The sequence below is a fragment of the Vidua macroura genome, chromosome 12 (assembly GCF_024509145.1).
Source record: "Vidua macroura isolate BioBank_ID:100142 chromosome 12, ASM2450914v1, whole genome shotgun sequence".
Classification (NCBI taxonomy): domain Eukaryota; kingdom Metazoa; phylum Chordata; class Aves; order Passeriformes; family Viduidae; genus Vidua; species Vidua macroura.
In genome coordinates, this window is record NC_071582.1 from 14,785,204 (window position 1) to 14,806,953 (window position 21,750).

Genomic DNA, 21,750 nt, shown 5'->3' on the forward strand with positions numbered 1-21,750 from the left:
AGCATCCCATAAAACACAGGGGGACTCAGCGGTGTGAGCTTTGCTGCAGCGAGAGCATCCCCCTTGCACCCAGGTGACACTGGCTGTGGGCCCGGCCGCCCCACAGCAGAGGGAACACCCGCCGGGCGCCCCAGTTTGAGCGCCCGGCCCCGCACCCTGCTGCCCATGGAGCGGCTCCGGGAGCCCGTGCGCCGGCCCAGCCTCGGTGAGAGGCGGCAAATGGATCCCAAGGGCCCCCAGCATTCCTGCTTCCCTCCCGGGAGCAGAAGTGCCCCTCAGAGCTGCCCTGGGCGCTGATGCGCGGGGCCGAGGGCGTGCTGCTGAGAGCCAAGGCGAGCAAAAGGCTTTCAAACCCTTGAAGGGCTGCCCGGGGGTGACCCCAGCCTCCGCTGCCGGTGTTGGGGTGTACCCCAAAATGCTGGAGGGAGGTGTGATGTCCCCTGCGGGGTCCCCGTGCGGGGACTCGGGGTGCAGCGGGTGCAGGGCGCGATGAGGCCGTGCCAGACCCTTCCTGGGATGCCCAGGTGTGGGGGGGTTCAGGGGGCGTTCAGGGGCATGGAGGGGGTGAAGGTTCCTGTAGGGGATGGTTGGATGGGGCTTGCAGAGATGGGATGGGATGGCCAGGGTGGAGGAGGGGTGCAGGATGGATCCAGGGTGGGCCCAGGATGGCAGCAGAGGGTGCAGGGTGGGTGCAGGATGGGTGAAGGCAGTGCTGGAGGTGCAGGGGGTGCAGGATGGGTTCTGGGGTTCAGGATGGGTACAGGGGGGTGCAGGATGGGTGCTGGGGTGCAGGGGGATGAGGATGGGTGCAGGGTGTGTTCAGGGTGTTGTAGGGTGGGTTTTGGGGTGCAGGGGGTTCAGGATGGGTGCAGGGGGCTCAGGATGGGTGCGGGGGGTCAGGGTGTTGCAGGGGGTCAGGGTGTTGCAGGGTGTTGCAGGGTGGGTTCTGGAGGTCAGGATAGGCGCGGGGGGCCCGGTGCAGGGGTCCTCCCCGCCGCCAGGGGGCGCGCCAGGCCGTTCTCGGCACTCTGGTCCGACAGGCCGCATCTCGCTTGTCCGGAGGCCGGAAGCGGAAGTGCGGTGACGCCCTCCCGCCGCTGTGCCGTGGCGGAAAGATGGCGGCGGCCATGGCATGAACGGGACCCGGCGCGGCCCCAGCGGTGAGCGCGGCCGCGACCTCTCCCCGGTCCTAAACCGGCGCGGAGAACACCCCGGTACCCCGTGTCCCTTTATCCCTCGGGACAGCGGGAGATCCCCAATACCTTTGGCGGGTGGGTCCTCAGCTTCCCCCGGGCTTCCCTGGAGCTCAGTCCTTCCTCATCCCGGGGGACGGGAGCTCCTCGCTTCCCTTTCGGCAGGTGGGCCTGAACACACCGCGGGTGATCCCTCCTGTGCCCCCTTGCCCCCAGCTGCCTCCGTTCTTTCCAAGCTGTACCCTGTGCCTGCCGCTTGTCATGTGTGCATTTACTCCTGGCTTCCTGGGCTCCCTTCCCGGTGTACGGGAGCTCCCTTTACTCCCTTGGTGTCCAGCTGTGCCTGCGCCCTTCCCTGGCTCCCTCCTTCCTCTCCCGGTTCCCCGCTGTGTCTCTCTGTTCAGCAGGCAGGACTGCCCTTGTTCTCCTGGTGCCTCCCACTGAGATCTTTCTCCCAGTCCCTCCCCCTGCTCCCCGTGTCCTCCCGTGTTATTCCCCCTCTCCCTCTGTACCTTTTAGCCAAATCCCTCGGGTGCTCTGGTCCACGTCAGCAGTTCCCTGTGCCCTGGATTCCACGCCGGTGCCAGGGCATGTGTGCTGTCCCCGCAGGATGAAGATGAAGTAGAGCTCTGACCATGGACCATGAGGCCCCCACGATCAGGCCCCGGCGCATCCAGAACCAGAACGTCATCCACCGCCTGGAGCGCCGCCGGATCAGCTCGGGCAAGGCCGGCACCCACTGGCACCAGGTCCGCGTCTTCCACCAGAACGTCTTCCCCAACTTCACCGTGGTCAACGTGGAGAAGCCGCCCTGCTTCCTGCGCAAGTTCTCCCCCGACGGCCGCTACTTCATCGCCTTCTCCTCCGACCAGACCTCGCTGGAGATCTACGAGTACCAGGGCTGCCAGGCGGCCGAGGACCTCCTGCAGGGCTACGAGGGGGAGATCCTGGCCAACGGCAACGACCAGAGGTCTGTCAACATCCGGGGCCGGCTCTTCGAGCGCTTCTTCGTGCTGCTGCACATCACCAACGTGGCCTCCAACGGGGAGCACCTGAACCGCGAGTGCAGCCTGTTCACGGACGACTGCCGCTACGTGATCGTGGGCTCGGCCGCCTACCTGCCCGAGGAGCCGCACCCGCCCTTCTTCGAGGTGTACCGCAACAGCGAGTCCGTGACCCCCAACCCCCGCTCCCCGCTGGAGGACTACTCCCTGCACATCATAGACCTGCACACGGGCCGGCTGTGCGACACGCGCACCTTCAAGTGTGACAAAGTCATCCTGTCGCACAACCAGGGGCTGTACCTGTACAAGAACATCCTGGCCATCCTCTCTGTGCAGCAGCAGACCATTCACGTCTTTCAGGTGACGCCCGAGGGGACGTTCATCGACGTGAGGACCATCGGCCGCTTCTGCTACGAGGACGATCTCCTGACCCTGTCTGCCGTGTACCCCGAGGTGCAGCGGGACACGCAGACGGGAATGGCCAACCCTTACAAAGAGCCCTTCATCAACTCCCTGAAGCACAGGCTGCTGGTGTACCTGTGGAGAAGGGCCGAGCAGGACGGAAGTGCTATAGCAAAAAGAAGGTTCTTCCAGTACTTTGACCAGCTGAGGCAGCTCCGCATGTGGAAGATGCAGCTCTTGGATGAGAACCATCTGTTTATCAAATACACAAGTGAGGACGTGGTCACGCTGCGGGTGACAGATCCTTCCCAGGTACAGAATCACAGAATGGTTTGGGTTGGAAGGGGCCTTGAACATCATCTCATTCCAACTGTCCTGCTAAGGGTCTGCTAGACCAGGCGGCTCAGATACTGCCTCCCTCTTCAGGCTGCTCATTGCTTTGGGACAAGTGCTCAAGCATTACAATGCTGTGAAGTGTTCCTTAATGAGCCTGTAAAGGCTATTTAGGATCCCTAGTACCTGAGTCTTTTTTGATGCCTCTGATATTAAATAACTTCTGTATCTTTTTTCTTAATTTCATTTCTTTCTTCCTTCTTACCTGCAAAATGAGCAAGATCTGATTGTTAGCAAGTCCCTTTCTCCAAGGATTGTTCCCCATGCTCACAGATGCTGTTCTATCCTCTTTCCCTCCCCAAATCCCCAACTGAGTTTAATTTTAGCTGATATTTTATATAGTCCATTTAAATTGTAGAGGTAGTCTCTCCCTTTCCTCATGTATCTTCAAGCATGTTTTTCAAATATAATAGTCTTCATTTTCCCTGGTACAATTACCACTTCTGTTCTGCCTACGTACTTAGTCTTTCAAGCTTCAGTAAGAGGTAGTATTTATGATCTCTCCAAATTGGAGTAGCAGCTTTTAGATCGGGCTAATGGGCCAATTGCTTCTCTTTTCAATTTAGTACTAAAGAAGTGGAATTAGAGCAAATGTAGCTCAGTCAGTGCTGGGTCCCTCCAGATGTTTCACAACCCTGCATGTTGATCATCTCTTTTTACTGCTTTTAGAGTGGTTGGTCACGTTTTGAGCCCTGTGAAATGAAGAGATTTTTTTAGTTAATTTTTATTCCTTTAGTCAGCTTGGTTTTATTCTGTTGAAAGTATTTAGCAAGAGTTTTTAATAAAATATCCAATGTACCATGTAGGATTGTTCCCCAGAGGTTTGTTTTCTCTCATGCACTTCTCTTCCCCACATCTGTGCCAGGACTTAGGTCCTAGAAGAAATAAACAGTAGCTCTTAGAGTGTTGCCTTTGTCCAGCTCTTCCTGGGAGATGACTCTGGTTTGTTTTATTTTCCTCTTCTGTGGTGTTTGTTTGGGGGAGTTGCTTTGGGAAGAAATAGGTAAGGCTTTATCTAATCCATTTTTCCCATTGGTGTAAAGCTGAATGTCTCTCTCAGAAATGTGAAGGCTCTGTGGATTGGCCTGCAGGGTTCTGCTCGTTGCTGGTGTCTGGAGTGAGCTCCTGGCCCTGATGTAAATGTTTGTGGCTGGCTCAGCTCTGCACTCTGCTGTGGTTAGTAGGGTTTAGTGCCTGCTTTGCTGCAGGGAGCTCTCGACTCTTTTCACCCCAGGGTTACTTTAAGATGCAGTTTGTGGTTTGTTTGCAGTGTGCCTCAGGCACTGGGTTTCGTGCTGGGGAAAGAGTGTCTCATTTCTCAGTTCTTCCAGGAGATAATTCCAGATGTGGAGCAGTCTCTACAGACCTGTCTGAAGGTAGGTGTGTTAGGCTTCCTGAATAAAACTTGGCTCACAAAATAAGTACAGCTCCCATTTTTCTTCAGTCTGTCAGACAAGGAACATGAGGTTTCATCCAATTTCAGGCTCCTTTCTCCCCTCTGGCTTCTCTGCCAAGAAGGTTGAGGAGTTGCTGTTCATGGTTGTGAGTTGTGTGGTTTTTGTCTGGATCTCCGCTGTATCCTTTGAGATTTTTAAGAGGGTGCTCTGCATAGGTAGCTTGGGGGGTTGTTGCTGTTGTAGGCTTGTGTTGATAGGCTTGACAGCATTGCTGTGTGATTTTTGTGGCACTCAGCTGCTGCCTCCCATGCTCTGATGATGTTTTGGTGGTGTTACAGGTGCTGCAAAAGCAGTGAGGGTTTCCCTGCTCAGGGACATCTTGTAGATGTGTCTCTGTGTTAACCTGGCAAAGGAATTTTTTTTATTTAGAGTTGGAGGATACTTCCTTTAGTCTTCAGTGATTTAAATAGTTTTTCCTTCTGCTGTCTTCTCTTATTTTTTCTCTGCTCCCACCCTTTATTTCAGAAGGGCTTCCCTTTCCTCAGGCAGTAGTCTAGTGAGTAATCTCATCTTGTGTGTTTCGTCTGGACATGTAGGGGCTGGATTGTATTATTATAGTTTATTTTGGGGCTGTAAAACAAACAAACCTTGTGATATTTGCAGGTGGGTGGGGTGGGCAGAGTGCCTGCCATCATCCCTGAGCATTGTTTGGGAGCAGGAGGTGAAGCATTTAGGAATTGCCTCTATTGACAGAAGATTTAATCAGATGTCACAGGAATTAGTTCCCTTTGAAGTGGGGACAGGTTCTTACTTTGGTGTGCCAGCACTCCTGTCTCTAATGGAAGCTACTTTTAATGACCGAGAATTAAATATGCCCTTTCCCAATGGAATGGGAATGTCATCTCCCTTTGATTTAGCTGTGCTGACGCAATGTCACCTTTTTTCCCAATTTCTTGCTCATTCGTGCCAGGATTCATTGCCATTGCCAGTCCACAGCATGGTACAAGGGCCATTTTGCACAAGAATGTCAGCATTAAGGTGTCATTAATGTCTTTCAGATTTTCATTTCTGTGTTGGCAGGGTACCTGGAGTGATGTAGTGCACAGTACATTAAAAAGGCTCATCTCTGTGTGATGCAGATATTAAGAAGGGGAAGAAAATAATATATCTATGCAAAGGTAAAAATAATTTAAGGTCAGCTAGCATTGGATCTGAAGTAATTTTTTCAGCAGGAATGAAAATTAAATTTGGCACTTGTGTAAGCGGAGGACAGAGAAGAAGAGAAAATAGTACGGTTGCATCTAGTTCAAGTTGAAAAATTGGAAGGCCATTAAGTTTTCTTAAATAATCACAGCTGAGAGGTGGATAATTGGGTATGTGTTGAGGCATTCCCATAGGAGAGTGGATTATTGTGAGGATGTAGGATTCTCTTGTGCTGTGGAGAAATTTAGATAGGGTCTGTGGTGTGATGTGAGGAGAAGGAAGGGACAGCTTCCCTACCTGTGCTCTCCTGGGTAACCTCTGCCTCTCTCCCCAGCCCTCGTTCTTTGTTGTGTACAACATGGTGACCACGGAGGTCATTGCCGTGTTTGAGAACACATCTGATGAGCTGCTGGAGCTGTTTGAGAACTTCTGTGACCTCTTCAGGAATGCCACCCTGCACAGTGAGGCTGTCCAGTTCCCCTGCTCAGCTTCCAGCAACAACTTTGCGAGGCAGATCCAGCGCCGGTGAGCCATTCGGAGCATGCTTTATTCCGTATAGACACACGCTCACCCCCGTCTGCTGAAGGCCAGTATCAAATACCAGCCCTGAGAAAACCAGTTCCTTTGGTCCCCTTTGCCAGGTGGTGCAAGGGTCAGGACTATACATGGTTCATCTTGCAGCCTGATGCATCTGATTTTATATTCTGCAGCATTTACCTTGTTAGAGGAAAGGAACAAAGCAGTTGCAAACTGCTGCTTAGAAGAAAGGAAAGGAATTTTGAGGGAGAGATGTTTCTGCCTCTCCTTGAGCAGTAACGCTTTTGGAGGTTATTAAAGTATTACTGCCCAGTAACTTTGGTCCCTGAAGATAACATTTGTCAAGATGCTGGCATGATCCAGTTGAGTGTATTTTGCCAAGTGACATTCTCTGAATTTAATGTGTACCAAATTGTGCTCTGTAGCATTTCCTCAACATCAGTCACCAGCTCGTGGTTCTCATCACTGTACTAGGAGAAGGGAAACTCATCTGCTTAGATCTGTTGTGAAAGCTGAACAAAATACCAAAATAACCTGGGTTTCTAGAATATGCTTTAACAGTCAGATGTGGTTTTAATGAGACAGAGAGTGTTATTTCTCTAGGAAAATTTTGTTGTGACTCAGGATGTTTTGTTCTTTCAGTGACTTGTTTCTCATCATCCGAAGTACTTGCCATCCACTTATGGGCATCAAGCTTCTGTTGACTTTAAGCTGATGTCACATAAGTCTGACGAAATTGACTATGTCTGTAACTTTCTAGAGCAACCTGTCAGGAAATCCATAATGCTTAATGGGAGAGAGAATGAGAGAACTCGCTGAAGACTCATGAAGAACAACTTCTGCCTTTTGTTAAAGTAGAAAGGAGAGTCTTTTCCTCCCCTTGCTACAAGGGCCTGTAACAGGAATGTTGTAACTTTCACAGCAAAGTCATAGTCCACAGTGAGCTGGCTTCTGGCTGAGTGTTTACCCTCCTTATTGTCCCTGCAGCTGATCTGACTGTTCTTGCACAGTCAGTCAGTCTTGCATATGTAAAGTTTCAAATGTTATTTGGAAAGAGAAATCCAGTCTGTGTTTATCTCTCCACCAGGAAGAACTTTCAGCTCACTGTAGTTTCTGGAGAGCTTTATGCTTCTCATCAAGGTTCTTCTTCATCTAAGGTTTCTCCCTTTATGCATTTAAAACAATGGGTGGAGAGAGGAGGATTGTCAAGTCAACGTTAAGGGCTCAACTGTTACTGTGAAAGCCCCCTGGCTTTTGCTCATGCTGTTTCCTGGCTTTGTGGTAAAACTTGGATTGACTGATAAGCTGCTAATCCATCTCTCCCTGTTTCTGATCCTGTTCATTTCCTGTACTGCAGAGCAGCTGGGTCCAGATGTTCTGGGTAGGGACATTCTTCTCCTTCTGTCACTCTGGACATTCTGAGTGAGAGAGTAATGATAAGGGAGGATGAAAAGGTTAGCAGAACTTGTTGATGTTTGAATCATTGTGATACATCTTTGGAAATGAGCTGGTTTAGTTCTTACACTGCAGCTGTTTTCTTTCCCTGTCAGTTTTCCTGCTTAGCTTGTTTAAGATGTGCTGTTCACCTGTGGCCTTTGTGAACAAAAGGTGTCTCTTGGTTTGCTGCAGGTTCAAAGACACGATTGTGAACGCCAAGTACGGAGGGCACACGGAGGCCGTGCGGCGGCTGCTGGGGCAGCTCCCCATCAGTGCCCAGTCCTACAGCGGCAGCCCCTACCTCGACCTGTCCCTTTTCAGCTACGATGACAAGTGGGTGTCAGTGATGGAGCGGCCCAAGACCTGTGGTGATCACCCCATAAGGTATGGGGAGCTGTATGTGAGGAGAGAGTGCAAGGAGTCACTGCAAATCACCTCTGCCATGTGGCATCAAGTGTGCAGAACAGGGAGTAGAGGGAAGCCTTTCTCTTAGGAAATACTTTCACCAGGGGATTTATTTCAGCAGTCCCACAAAACTTGGCCTCTCTCCTTTACAGTGATATGGATGTGTGGGAGGGCTCTTCATGTTTCCTCGCTGAGCTGCTCTGCTCTGGGGAAGGTTTGGGTGGTGAAGTCTCAGCCTTTTCCATATGAATGGTCTTGTTCCTCCTCCTCTTCTTGCAGTGCTGCCGTTGTGTTTGGGTTGCAGCGTGATACAGCTCTGATGTCTGCTTTCCTGTGCTGGAAGGATCCTCTCTGAGCATGTGGGTTTAGTTGGCAAGGATTGTCTGGTTTGTCCTGTGAATAAAATAGTATCTGGGCTAGGTGTTACTCAGAAAGCTTGTGGTATTGATTGAGCTGTTTTCAGACTTCCCTTGTTTACTGTTTTCACCCTGGGAGCTGTACTCCTTGTCATACTCCCTTCTCTCTGTCATCTGTAGGAAATTTCTCTCTGTAGTAGGAATTTTAGCCAAGTGTCAGGGCCATTCTGTGCCTCTTCTGTCTGAGCCTCCAATGCTGGCAGAGGGAGTAAGTCTGAGCTTGAGAATAAGGAGGTTTGCAATGCTTCTTAAAGAAACATCAGGACTGTTTATTCCTTTTTGTTGGCTGCAGCCATGGCTGCAAGAGGTAGTGGTTAAAAATCCAACATCTCCAGCTTGACAGGCTCAAAGGGCCTGAGTTATCAAGGCAGAATAGTCTTTCTGCTCCAAGTACTGCAGAAGCAAACCTATGCTCCGAAAACAAAGAGAGCCTTCCGTGCCTAAGTGCTTTGTTTAGTGACCGCACACATGTTGGGGGCTCAGGCAGCCTAGGGAGATCATTCTGGACCGCTTCCCAACTTTATTTTCATCAATGCATTTTCAAAAAGTGGTTTCATATCTCCCCTGGCTCTGACTCAGGTGGCGGGGAACTTCTGATTATTCCTGTGCTCTCAATTCCCAAATTATGTATATTTAATTGATTCTTCTGCCTGTATGATTTGGTTTGATCTCCAGCTTCCATGTTATCTGCAAAGAAAGCCTGCCCTTTTCCCCCTTGTCATGCTTGACGTTGGGAAAACTTGCAGGGTGGCAGTTGTCTGCCAGCGCCAACCTGCGCCCGGCTCCCGCGGACAAAAGGCAGCAGAACCGCAGTCATGTGCTGTGGTGGAGTCTTTGTAGTAAACAAAGCCAAGTGCCACCTTCCCTCCCTCCCCTGAGCAAACCAGCGTTTCAGAGCCAGAGCTTTTAAAGCTCAAAGCTGTGCAGAGTCAATTAGGACTTGAATAGAGCTTAGGAGCAGTGGGGCTTCTGGTTTTTGGAAAGTAAGCAGAAGATGAGGCGCTAACCTTAACCATTCAGTAGCTGAAATAGTGCTGCTGTGGTTCTCACATGCAAAACAAAGGGATTAATAAAATAATGCCAGCTGCCTGTTGAGGTTAGAGGGCTTGGAAATGAGGGACCACAGGATTTGTAATGTAAGTCCTGTAATTGTCTGGAATGGAAAACCCTTCAGTAGCTAAGGTTGTTATAATCTGTGTGCAGTTTCCTGGCATGATGTGAGAGCTAGGAAGGCTTCCAGACCTTTTCCACATCAATTCAATATTTCTGTGCACTGTGTTCTTTTAACCCTTAGGGCTTTTCTGCATCCCCGAAGGTTCAATTCTGCCTACTTAAGAGACCGGTGGTGTTTGCTGTCAGATGGGAAGGACTTTAGGTTCCCCATCACCACCGCCTTCCAGTCTCTTTTCAGGAGACTTGAAGAGATATTCAATGGGTGAAATGATGGCACTTGAGGGAAGAGGCTCTAACACAGCTCTACCTATAGCAGGGGGTCTCTAAAATCCATCTAGATGGCTAATAAGGAGCCATTTAACCAAAGAATTGGTCTGCAGATAAATCTTCCATTTTCCTACAGTTTGAAAAGGCTGGTCTTGCTGTTTCTGTTGACATACAATTTTATATTGCAGTGCCTAATTTATCCTCAGAATGAGAGCCCATGGAAATGGCCTCTGATTGCAGAGCACTTTTAAAAATACATTTAAAAATACCAAACTGAGCACATCTTTAAGATTATAGGGAGCTTCATCTTGAGTAGTAAATTGTTGTGAATTGGGGGAGAGCAGAACAGATGGGGGACTGTGCTTTATTTAAAGAATGACCCTCTGCATACCCAGCCTTGTGTAGGAGGGAAAGGGCTTTTTGAAAAGCCAAATACCAAGATTGTGACTCTCTTGCTGGGTTCTTGTGTGCAATTTTCAGGCAGGGCTGGCTGGCGCTTTGATTCAGAGGAAGGGAGAGGAGAGTGGCCCTCCAGGAAGAACATGAGGTTCTCAATAGGCTGTGTTGTTAAAATGTGGAGTATGTCTGCTCCTGAAACAGCATCGCTGGTATCTGTCATCATCCGTTCTCCCAGGCTGAGAGCTGAGTGCATCGTATTGCTGGCGGGGGGGAGATGTGCTCCGACATTAAAAGCATTCTTGGAGTTAAAATCAGAGGAAAATGCAAAATACCCGCATGCACTAAGTGTTGGTGGAAAAGAAAACAGCTGGGAGGCATAATGGCAATTCTGTGCCTGAAGTTGGAAGAGGTCTAATGAAAATGGTCTAACAAACAGAGACAGCTTCAGGGGGAGGACTTGAGTTAGAGCCCAGCTACTTGGTGAAGGTATCACATCCAGAAACCTCCACCACTACATCCCAGAAGCCTTCTCCAAAGTCTTGGGGAGGGTGGGATCCTCACAGAGAGTCCTGTGTCTGACAGCAGCAGAGGACAGTGGTTACCTGGGCTTATGTCAGTTACACAGAGTGTGCAGGGGAGGTTCGGGAAGCAAAGAGCTTCCCTGGACTCACCTGTCTCATCCCCCTGAAAGTGTTCCCTCTGTGCTGGAGCTGTGTTCCAGAGCTCACCTGATGCATATGAGCTTGACCCACAGGCAGGTGTGTGGGTGACAGCAGAAGGTCATAAGGTTTTCCTTGACCTTTGTCCTTGCTGTGGTTATTGAATCCAATTTGTCAGGTACCTCCTGCACAGCCTATCTCATTAATGCTTTATTGGTGGCAATCTAAAAGGAATTGCAAAGCCTTACTTGAGCTGTACACTACAACATGGCACCCTTGAGCAGGATTGGATTGACTTCCTTGACTGAACGGGGAGGTAGCAGGCACAAGGACAGGAGTGTAAAGCCTTCCCTGGCAGTACCATGAGGAGAAAAGGGTGGCCTGACACTCTCAGTGAAGGCCATTGCTAAAGGAAGGGAGCTCAGTTCTGTACAGTTTATCTGCCTTAGGGATCAAGGGGAGCAGCTTGCATTAAGAGAGGACGGAGAGCCAGCACAGGTGGGGTGTGAACCAAACTGACTCCCTCTTGTGAAGTCAGCTTTGTCCATCAAAATGACAGACAGAGTTCTCTCATTGCCAATAATAAAATAAAAGTGATGTGGTTTTAGACAGTGGAAAACAACTGCCCTGAGAGGGACTTTCCTGCGAAGCCAAGAGCCAGACACCCAGCTAAGCACCTTCTGCTCCTCAGGGAGCACCAGAGCTTAAACAAGGCACTTGTCTCTGTGTGTGAAGAGCCCAGCTGGCAAAGTCAATAGTCGGGAACAGCCATAATTGACTCTCTTTTCCTTTCAGATTTTACGCTCGTGATTCTGGCCTGCTGAAGTTTGAGATCCAGGCGGGCCTCCTGGGGCGCCCCATCAATCACACAGTGCGGCGCCTGGTGGCCTTCACCTTCCACCCCTTCGAGCCCTTCGCCATCTCGGTGCAGCGCACCAACGCCGAGTACGTGGTGAACTTCCACATGAGGCACAGCTGCACCTAGAGGGGCTCGGGGCTGCTCTCCTTGCCTCTGGGCCTCTGCCACAGGTGCACCAAAGCCAGACACTCACAGCTTCTGGGAAACCAAACATCGCTCGTAGAAAGAAGCCTCACCTGGGAGCTCCTACCAGTGGCATCTTGCAGGGCCCTCAGCCTCAGCTGTGGAAAGCTGATCCACCCCAGTTATGGGGTGGATGCTTCTTCTGACACTGTTTGTACTGTGGAGATCCCCCTGCTGTCCTTCCCTGCTCCTGTTGATGAACAAAACGTAGCTGGGGTTCCTTTCCTGGTTTCCCAGAGGCATGGCTGTTTTCTGTCCTACTGTGGGTCTTAGGATGGCAGAGATGGAGCTTTGCATCACACTTGTGAAGCACTCCCTTCTGCACTGGTGCTCTCCTACCGTGTTGGACAAATGACCTGTCACAGAGGGAGGGGATGGGGGAGCCATGGGGAGGGCTTGGATACAGCTAACCCTGTTTGTATCTTCAGAATTGCTAGGGAAATGAGATCCTGCTCTCATCCACACAATCTCCTCATGTCATTTTAATATGCAAGAGGTCAGGAAAAGAAAGGTGTGAGAAATCACTACAGTTGAGAGACATGAGGTGTGTTCCTGACTCTTATGCAAGTCATTTAATCTATGTGCCTTAGTAAAAGCTCCTAAGTGAGAGGTGGTGTTACACCAGCAGGCCAGGGCAGCTGGTTGTGTCTGTAACGCACAAGGAGGTAGGTGCAGGAGGAAGATGGGTGTTCGGGAAGGGTGTGAGGAGCAACAGCAGCTCCTTGGTCACTTCAGAAGGACTCTTCTGCAGCATGGGGGTTAATCCTCACAGCCATCTGCAGGTTCTGCTGCTGAGAAGAGAGAGACCCAGCTGCTGGCACCCTCCTGTGTGTCAGAGTACCAGCACAGAAAATGAGTAGGATGACCAGGAAGAAGGGTGGAGACCTGAATTCATGTTCACTGCTGTGGGTGGGCACTCTGGAGATGAACTTGTTGACTTAGGTTGCTTACCTCTGTCTGTTTGATACACTGTTCTCTGTGAGAACCCAGATGCTGTTTCCAGGCTTCAGAGCACAGCTGGCCAGTGTGGCAGTGTTGGCTGGACCATGGCAGTGTTTGTGCTGCTGATAAATAAAGCTCCTGGGTGTAATTTCCTGCCACTGTGGGCTGGTGAGGATGCTGGCCTGCACTTCTTGCTTAAAAATGGAGTTTTTGGTTGTGGGCCAGCATTTGGGGGTTTTTACATGAGGGCTGGTTTATGACTGCTGCCAGGCAGCACAACCATCCCAGCATCACGATGTGCTCCTTCAGAAGCTGGAGCCTGTTCTTGTCCCATTCCTTTAGGAGGTGCAGTGGGGGCAATAGAAAATTGGTGCTAATAAACAGGAGACCCTCTCCGTTAAAGGACCCTGTGGGTGTCTTAATTGGACCAAAATGAGCTGTGGATGATGTGTTGTGGCCACATGCCTGTGAAGAGGAGTGTTGGAGTCATGCATTTATTTTGCTGGTGATGCACTGGAGAAGAGCTGAGTGGGTGGGCGTGCCTGCTCATGGTATGAGTGGTGGACCTCAGAATTAAGGGTGTCCTGGGGTCCTTGAATCAGCCTTCGCTCTCTGCCTCACTGTACTTCTCTCCTGGCCTTGCTAAACATTATTTCTAGGGAAGACATTGCATTTCACTGCTCTTTTCCTGGTGTTTGCACTGTTGGTGTCTCAGATCTGTCAGGAGTGCCGGCGGGTCAGGAGACTGCTAACAGAGGAGGTGTCAGTGCTTTAGCTGCAGGTTCCTCTCATCTAATAACACTATTTGTCAAGGTTTTAGGGTTTTATCCTGTGATCTGTTCCTCAAACATTCAATTAAAGCTCCAAGTGGAGAATCGTTTGCACACTGTAGATCATGGATTTACCTCCCTCTGCACCACTCTCACAGCTGTTCGCACTTCAGTATGAGACTTTTTTTTCTCTCCAAGCTTCCAGCTGCTCCATCTGAGACTTTGTTTACTCCTTGGTGTCACAGCCTCAGGAAGTCAGTGCTTACTAAATTAGCTGTCAGATCTCCATTGAGACTCTTTTTTTCAGTGGCAAAAATATAAACTTCAGCATTTCTGTAATAGGGGCTTTTGCCAAATTCAGGCTTCCCTGTGTGAAGCAGAGTGTGTGGCATGGATTGTTGGACTTGGGGCTGAGAGAGATCTGTTCTTAGCTCTGCTATTAAATTCTGAGGCTGGGGGCAAATCTCTTCCTACTCCAGCTGGTGTTTTCTTCTCCGTAAATGAGGCCAAAAACATATTTTCAGCTTTTGTAAAACACTTTGAGATTCATGGATAAAAAGTGCTGGATAAGTGCTAAGTATTTTCTTATTATGTTTGCAGACAAATTGATCATACTGGGTACTAATTGCCTTGGAGTAGCATAGCAGATCCTCTGGTCTTGGCTGCTGCATTTTATATCAACAACAGAGTTAATTTTGTTACAGAAATGTATGGAAAGAAAAGTCTCTCATGCTTGAAATTTTGATGCTTTTATTTAAGAAACAAAAAGTGTGTGCGGTGGGGAGGGTAGAAGAAAAGGGGAGATATTTTCTACCTGATATTTTCCTAGGTTAGGGTAAAGATTTGTTAGCAACACAAGACAAAAACAGAATAAACAGAATTTGCTTTAAAAGTCTGATTTATTGTCTTTGTCTTCCAAAAATCTGAATGGTATAGATGGGAATTCCTTTGCTAAGAAGAGATGGCAGGGCTGTGCAGGCATATCCCATGGGAGCTTGCTGCCTCTTCCTGGCATTTGGAGTACAAGTGTCCTTAAGAATGTTCCCACCTGAGGCATTTCTGTAGTTCCTGCAGATTTCTCAAATTCTTGTCTACATGAACTAATGCTGGGAGAGGATTTCTTGGTTACATTTTTCCCTTTGTATATTATTACTAGCCCAGCTTGCACTCAGGGACTCTTCCTTTATTCAATTTACAGCATATATCTAACGTTTTAGTCACTTTCTGCATGATCAAGGGATGAAAGCTTGTTGTGGTTTAACCCCAGCTGGCAGCTGAGCCCCAGAGAGCCACTTGCTCAGTCCCTTGACAGTGGGACTGGGAGGGAATTGGGAGAGTAAAAGTGAGAAGACTTGTGGGTTCAGATAAACACTGATTAACGGGTAAAGCAAAAGCCACATGCAAGCAAAGCAAACCAAGTAATTATTTCCCACTTCACATGGTCTGGCAGGTGTTTAGCCATCTCCAGGAAAGCAGGGCTCCATCCCCTTTTGCCCCAGCCAAAGCCAGCACAAAGCTGAACACACCTTGCTTGGCAGAGCAGCCTGTCCACTGCTTTTAGATTGGGCTGAGGCACTCAGGTTTTCCATGTGCTGCTCCCTGCCTCTTGCAGAACAGTTTGGCTGAGAACTTTGCAGCATTCCTGTTTGTGTTAATTCCTCTAACCATCTGCATCTTGAGCATGAAAGTGATTTTCCTTTGAACCTTTCCTCCATTTCTCAGATGCTTTCCTGTGCAGACCTTGAGCACACCAGAAAGCTCTTGAGCCCGTGGCTTTTCAGATAGGCACTAAGTGAGGAGGACATGCTTGAGCTGGAAACCATGTTTGGCAGCAAAATCCCATCTTTTGTTACTTCTTGTGCTGCCTTTGCTTTAAGAAAATAAAAGTAGTGAAAGCAGGACAGCTGCATTATTTCTTATATAAAAGGCATTAGACAGCAAGGCACAGAAATCCCATTAGAGTCAAACATATGGATACGTTTAGGATGTGTCCCTACTAAAGACTCCTATCAATTAACCTTCCAGTGCTCATGGCTGGCCCTGATTTAGCTGCCTGTGTGTACTGACAGGACCTTCCTTTTGCACAGGTGCTGCATCTGTTAAGCTCTTCCTTGGTCATTTTGACCCAGGTAGAAGAATCAGATTTCTGATGCTTTAAGAAATCTCTTTGTTTTTCTTCTTTAGGATCTGTCTAGCTGCTTTTCTGCCAGCTTTTCCTGCAAGGATCTCTCAGGGCTGTGGGCAGAGAGATGGTAAAGGGATATCAATGAGAGATATGGTCCTCTCACAGCTGTTGTCCTTCTGGGAGCCTTTATCAGATAGGTGCATACTGCAGAGCAAATGGATGTCCTGTGGACAATGGGACAGGATTTTGTGGGTTTACTTCATCCTTGCTATGCAAGTTCTGGAGTCTGTGTCTTTGGTGTGCCTGAATCTTGAGCTTCCTTGTCTTGTTTCATGGTAGTAAAAGCTTTTCTGGTCAAATACTCCTGAGGAGGAGGGAATGGTGAAATGGCCTTTTATTTTTTGTTGTTTTCCTTGCTCCAGGGCTGTGGGGGCTGTGGGCTGAGCTGTGCAGTGCTGTTCCAGCCTGGTGCTGGCTCAGGCAGCCCCAGCCCCTGCTAGAGCTGTTTGCTGACCATGATCTGATTTGACTTTGTTTCTCTTGGGGAAGAGCTGTACTTACTCTGTAAGGAAATAAATTCTCAGAAAAATACTGATGTGGGAAAAACACTGAATGGCACCTTTTTTTTTTTTTTTTTTTAATGATGATTTGACATAAAAATACTATAGTTTTAACCTGGCAATGTGGAAACTGGCCAACTGTGGAAATTCATGGCCAACTGCTGTGATCTTGCATGTGAGGAGAACTGGAAAGAAAGACATTGCTCTTGGTTCTGGCTCCTCTGGGCTGTGCTGCAGCATCTGGGTACCATGTGGGCCCTCACTTGATTAATGAGTTGAGGACAGTTATAGAGGAATGTGATGGGATGGCTCATGGATGCCCAGGGCCCTTGGATAACACTACCAAGTCCCCAGCATTTGCTGCATTCTGCTTTGTCCAGGGACGAACTGGAGCCTTTGGATGAGTTTATTTTCTGTGGATGACAAAACTAGTTTGAGTTCAGTCTTTTTAAAGCTAGCAACATGTTATTTCTACTTTCCATGGCTGTCTTCTCTTCTACCCAGCAGCTTTGCAAAATGCCAAACGCAGTCCAGAACAGCCCTGGCTTTGCCCAGAAGGCTCCAGCCCCTGGTTTTGGCAGTGAATTGTTCCCTCTGAAAGCTACTCTTGCACAAGTTCATCCTTCCCTCTGCCAGTGTCCTTCCTCTATCCAGGTGTGTTGTAACAGCATCAGGTGTGGAGGCAGAAGGGTATGAGGGAGAGTTGGGTGGCTGAGCACACTGTCACTGTCCCAGTGCCTGACTGGGCAGCAGCTTCTGGTCACCTTGGATGGGGCAGGTGAGGGTGCACTGGCAGTGCTGACATCAGCCCTAGGCTGGAGCCCTGGGGCTGCTGGAGCTGGGATGTGTGGGACCAGTTGCTTAAGGGGCTTGGAGAGGTGAGAACCAGGCAGGTGGCAGGGAAGCCCTGCCAGGGTCATCTGGCTGCTGTTGAATGTGATTTTAGGGTGTTGTTAAGAGCGGTGGGCAGCGCTGCATCCCTGTGAGTGCCTGCTCGCTGCCGCTGAGCCGGTCATTTGATAGCTCCTCGGTGCTCCTCGGAGGCCTAAAATGGAGCAGTGCCGGATTAGATGTACCCAGTGCCCTTGGTGAGCTCCGCGGAGATACGATCCTCGCCCTCCCGCCTCCGACCTGCTGGCGCCCAGTGCCGTCGCCACAGCAACGGGGAGAAGCAGCCCATCCGCATGGAAACGGCCTTGCTGTGCCCGCCAGCCGCCTGGGGACAGCGGTTCAAATGGCGAGCTCGGAAAGGTGAGGGGCACCAGCACCTCTGTGGCCCGAGCTGCGGGGCTGAACACACATCCTGTGGGTTACTGCAGTGCTGGCTCTGTCCCTGTGTGGGGGACTCCATCCAAAACACTGGCACTGCCCCCAGTGCAGAGCCAGCACGTGTTCCGCTGTCTCTGACTGTGATGGATAATTTTCATTGCTGCTGCCCTATTTTTTTGGGGCTGGTCCTGAAGTCAGGGTAAGTCAGATTGTCTGTGCTGATACCTGCAGCAGTGTAGGTAGGTCACTGGTTCACCCCTGACTGGTTAGTACTTAATGCTTGTAAAATCCCTCTTTCTAAGGAAAAAGGAGCAACTGGCAGCTAAACAGGGTCTCCTATAACATAGGACAGACAAATGTCATCTCAACAGCGTGATTGTGCAGTGCAGCCTGTCTGGCTTTGGGCAGCAAAGTCTGAGTTAATCTCTCCTCATCCTGCCTCCTACCCCTTAAATCCCCCATCGGCTGCTTCCCCAGAGAGGGCTCAGGTTTGAAGGTGATGTTGGTGCTGATCCACTGGCTCTGATAAGGGCTGGGGAGAGCAGCTCTGCTGTGCATCTGCTTGTGGCCAAGCAGGGCTTGTTCCAGTTTTACGCTGGCCCTTTGGTGACTGTGTCTCTTGGCTGCAGGATCACTTGGAAGGGGATCTCCCCAGCCAGCATCACTTCTTTGCACAGATTTTGGTAAACAGGGCTGGTTTTACAACCATGTCCAGGGACAGATTGTCCCAGGGCATCTCCCAGTGCAGGAGAAAGCTGCTTTCCATCCATCGGCCTTACTAAGAAGTCCACAGGGCTGGCCAGTCTACAGTAATTTGCATTTCTTGGTCAGTTTGACCCTGGCAGGTCAGGAAAGTGCTCTTTCTGTGGATTTGGCAGGAGCAAAATGAAAGGCAGCACCCAGATCTTGCCAAGGGGCCGTGTGAGAGCCTGGCTGGCAATTAGAAGAGCAAGGTCTGTGTCTGCAGGCTGGTGCATGAAGAGATGAGTCCTATTTCACCTCACCTTGGGACTTGCAGAAGGGGCAGAGGATGGAAGACTGGTGGGTGAAATATGTCATTCTCCTGCCTGGGGCCCCAAGTTTTATTTGCTACCTGGAGCTCTGTGTGGGTGGGAACCTGGCCTGCTGCTGTGCAGAGGAGCCCCTTGTGCCCAGTCCTTTCTCCCTTCTGCTTACTTTTTTTTTAGAAAAGCAAGTGGTGAGTTTGCTGCTGGAAGCAGCTTTCCCAAGCAATGGCTGTTAGGGCTCCAGAGCTACTGAGATGTTTGGTCCAGGTGCACAGCCTCCACTGTCTGAATCAGTAGATGTGGGCATAGGAGGAGGGTTATGGACTCTGGAGAAATTAGAGGACTCTGCCAAGTGGCACTACTGCAGGGGAAGCTTGGAGAACTCAGCAGAGGAGGTGTGAGTGGTTTCAAAAAAAAAAAAAATAACATCGAGGCTTGGCTCCCCTCTACATCTCCCCAAGAGGACCCTGCAGCCCTGCCTCACCATCAGTGTGGGGACTTGGATGCTCTTAGGCTGTTCATTAGTAAAACCTCTGAGCAGTTCCTACTGCCATCGAGTACCCATTAATGCCTCTTCAGGGAGAGGAGAACATTGGGAAAGCAGAAAACCAATCTGAGGGCCCTTTATCTCTTTTTGGTTTGAGAGGTCATGGGCTGAGGTTGGAGGGGAAGAGGGGCCAGGTGTGGATGCTAGGCATGAAAGCAGCACTGTGATTATCTGCCGAAGTCTGAGTGCAAAAACATAACCTGATTTGAACTGTTACTTCTTCAAAACTCCTGGGGGTGCTTTAGGGTTATAAACACCTACTCAGTGACCTTCTTTGTGCACATCTCGAGCCAGGTATTCCCACACCAGAGGGAAAGCCAGCAAAACCTGCACAGATGTCTTTAGCAGCTGCAGCCGGCTGCCGTAAGCCACCCCTGCTGCTACAGTTTATTAGCACTGCAGGGTCTGTCCCCTTCTCCCCCTTCTCCTTGCCTGCTTGTGTACAGTCAGCTGTTAAAGGACACTGACATCACTTTATGGTTTAATTGGATCTCACAAAGGGATCCAAATTGGCTGCCTGACTCTTGTCACTGAGATGCTCATGGAAGACATCATAAATCACCAATTCAGCAGATAAAGCTGCAGCTCTGGGCAGAAGGGCCTTGTTGCTGGGGATAAGGAAGAAATTCCTCTTTGCAGAATAATACACAATTAGGGAGATGGCTGAGGGCTATTTTTCCAGGCCACCAGGTGCCATCCCAGGTCCAAAGGAAGGGTAACTGAGTTAGACTAACTCCCCAAGGTAGTGTGGCACTCAGTAAGGGGTAAACAGACCTGAGGCAGCATTTTATCTGTAAGTCAGGAGACTGTTCTGTTTTACACAGGGATTTACAATGGAACCAGGATGAAGCTTTGCAGCCAGCAGCAATTTCTGAGATTGTTTCTCAGAAAAAGTAATCTTTGAGCGTAGGGAATCAAAAGTTAGGAGGGAATGGAGAGCAAAATGTCCAAAAGCAACAGGGAAGCCCAGAGGGAGAGGATATGACCCTAATGAGAGTGCTAATGCTGTGGCCATGCTACTGACAAATAAAGTAATTGCTGCTCAGGAGGAATGTGAGCCAGTAGAAAACAGCTTTCTACCCAGATGCCAAGAAAAGCAATTAGAACTCGTAAACACCAGTGGCTGACTAAAACCAGGCTCTTAATTAATAGTTTCATTTGAAGGGTAAGGAAATCGTTAAGCACTATTGGTGTCTATTAATTCCCTGCAGCACAAACCACAATAGAGTTTTAAGCCTTCTTCCACTGTACAGTGTGTGCAAGAAGGAGCACCCCAGCCCTTGCTTTGCACAGCTGTGCTCCCTCACCTCATTGACTGCCCCAGAGCCCTGGAATGTGTTGCAGGATAAACAGCTCTGACTGTGCACTAAGTAGAACATGGTTTTGGGAGTGCTCCATCAGGGCAAGAGAGAATGTGGATGGAAAATCTGATTTCAGTAAAAAGCTGTACAACTGAAGTATTGTGCTGGGGAGTTCAGAGTACAGGGAGCTGGGGGTCTGGAAGATTTGCCTCATACTGTACGGATCCCAGCCACTGAGCCATGGAGAACAGCCTCAGCCTCTTCTGTCCAGCACAGAGGGTGTTACAGGACTCTCAAAGCAAGAAGTGGGGGTAGCTACCAGAAATAGGCAGGGCAGGAAGGGACATAAAGCTTCCCACTTGTATAAGCAGTGGTGATGCACTGGCAGACCTCCTAAAACCCTCACAAACACCCAGAAACAAAGAGCGTTAAGGACTGGCCTTTATAGAGGACACAGCCTTGATTTTAAGTGCGGGTAAGATGAAGATTTATTCTTCTTGTTTTCTGACTCTTGATTCACACACATACTCTTTCCTGAATTCCAGGAGGACCACAGGTCTCTTCACAATTTTGCTTTGCGATTTGTTCTACCATCTTCATGTGACCTCTGCATTGCTGCAATGAACAGGCTCTAGTAGGGAACAGCAGTGTTTGGTTTTCTGTGTGTTAGACAAACCTGCCAGCACAGCCTGGTGCCCCTCCTTTGTCAGGTTGGTTGCTGTGCTGGGCACAGACACGAGCCCAGCCTTGCTCTAAGCACATCACACACCCCTTTCCCAGCCAGCTGACTGCATACTCAAGAGAGCTCATCTTGGCAGTTTATGGCTGACCTGCTATCTTCTTCTTAAAAAGCAGACTATTAAGTCCCTAGTGCAGCCGTATTTCTGGAGTGAGGGAAAAACTCTTCTAGTGTGGCAAACATCTATGGAAGAGCTTCTCTTACTCACTGTCAAATCTGTAACAGCTCAAGGAACTTCTCTTTAAGATCACCCACCCTCCCTTCAAATTCAGAGAGTTGGACTAAAGTAGATTTGTCTGAATCTTGTTTTCTCCTGTCAAATGCAACTCAACAGGCTTTTCGAAGCACAGCGATTCCTTTCAAAACCTGTTGTATGCCATTCAGCCCCATGAAGGAGGTTCACTGCCTTGTTGCTATGGTACCCTTTCTCTAAAAAGGAAGAAAATAGTTAACTATGCAATTTAAGAAAACACAGAGGAATGACAGAATGAGAAATAATAGAAAGGAAGATTCTGCATTTGCAATAGAACTGCTGGTTTCTCTAAAATACACCATGTTTACAG

At 49.4% G+C, this 21,750-nt stretch overlaps 1 protein-coding gene across 3 annotated transcripts; it reads left to right on the top strand.

Annotated features, from left to right (window-relative positions):
• Positions 1 to 1,015: 1,015 nt before the first annotated feature.
• DET1 (DET1 partner of COP1 E3 ubiquitin ligase) lies at positions 1,016 to 14,531 on the top strand. 3 transcript variants are annotated; one of them, XM_053987999.1, is made up of 5 exons: positions 1,016 to 1,160; positions 1,803 to 2,911; positions 5,927 to 6,117; positions 7,759 to 7,950; positions 11,681 to 14,531. In XM_053987999.1, the coding sequence occupies exons 2-5, from the start codon at positions 1,829 to 1,831 to the stop codon at positions 11,868 to 11,870; spliced, it is 1,656 nt and encodes a 551-aa protein (XP_053843974.1). In that variant the 5' UTR covers positions 1,016 to 1,160; positions 1,803 to 1,828; the 3' UTR covers positions 11,871 to 14,531. The 3 variants fall into 3 exon arrangements, with proteins under 3 accessions (XP_053843974.1, XP_053843976.1, XP_053843975.1); XM_053988001.1 differs by lacking the exon at positions 1,016 to 1,160 and adding an exon at positions 1,342 to 1,358; XM_053988000.1 differs by lacking the exon at positions 1,016 to 1,160 and having other exon boundaries at positions 1,548 to 2,911.
• Positions 14,532 to 21,750: the final 7,219 nt, after the last annotated feature.

Coding starts and splice junctions, on each gene's coding strand:
- DET1 (XM_053987999.1), top strand. CDS start 1,829: ATGGACCATGAGGCCCCCACGATCAGGCCCCGGCGCATCCAGAACCAG. Junction 2,912..5,926: donor GGGTGACAGATCCTTCCCAG/GTACAGAATCAC, acceptor CTCTCTCCCCAG/CCCTCGTTCTTTGTTGTGTA. Junction 6,118..7,758: donor GCGAGGCAGATCCAGCGCCG/GTGAGCCATTCG, acceptor GGTTTGCTGCAG/GTTCAAAGACACGATTGTGA.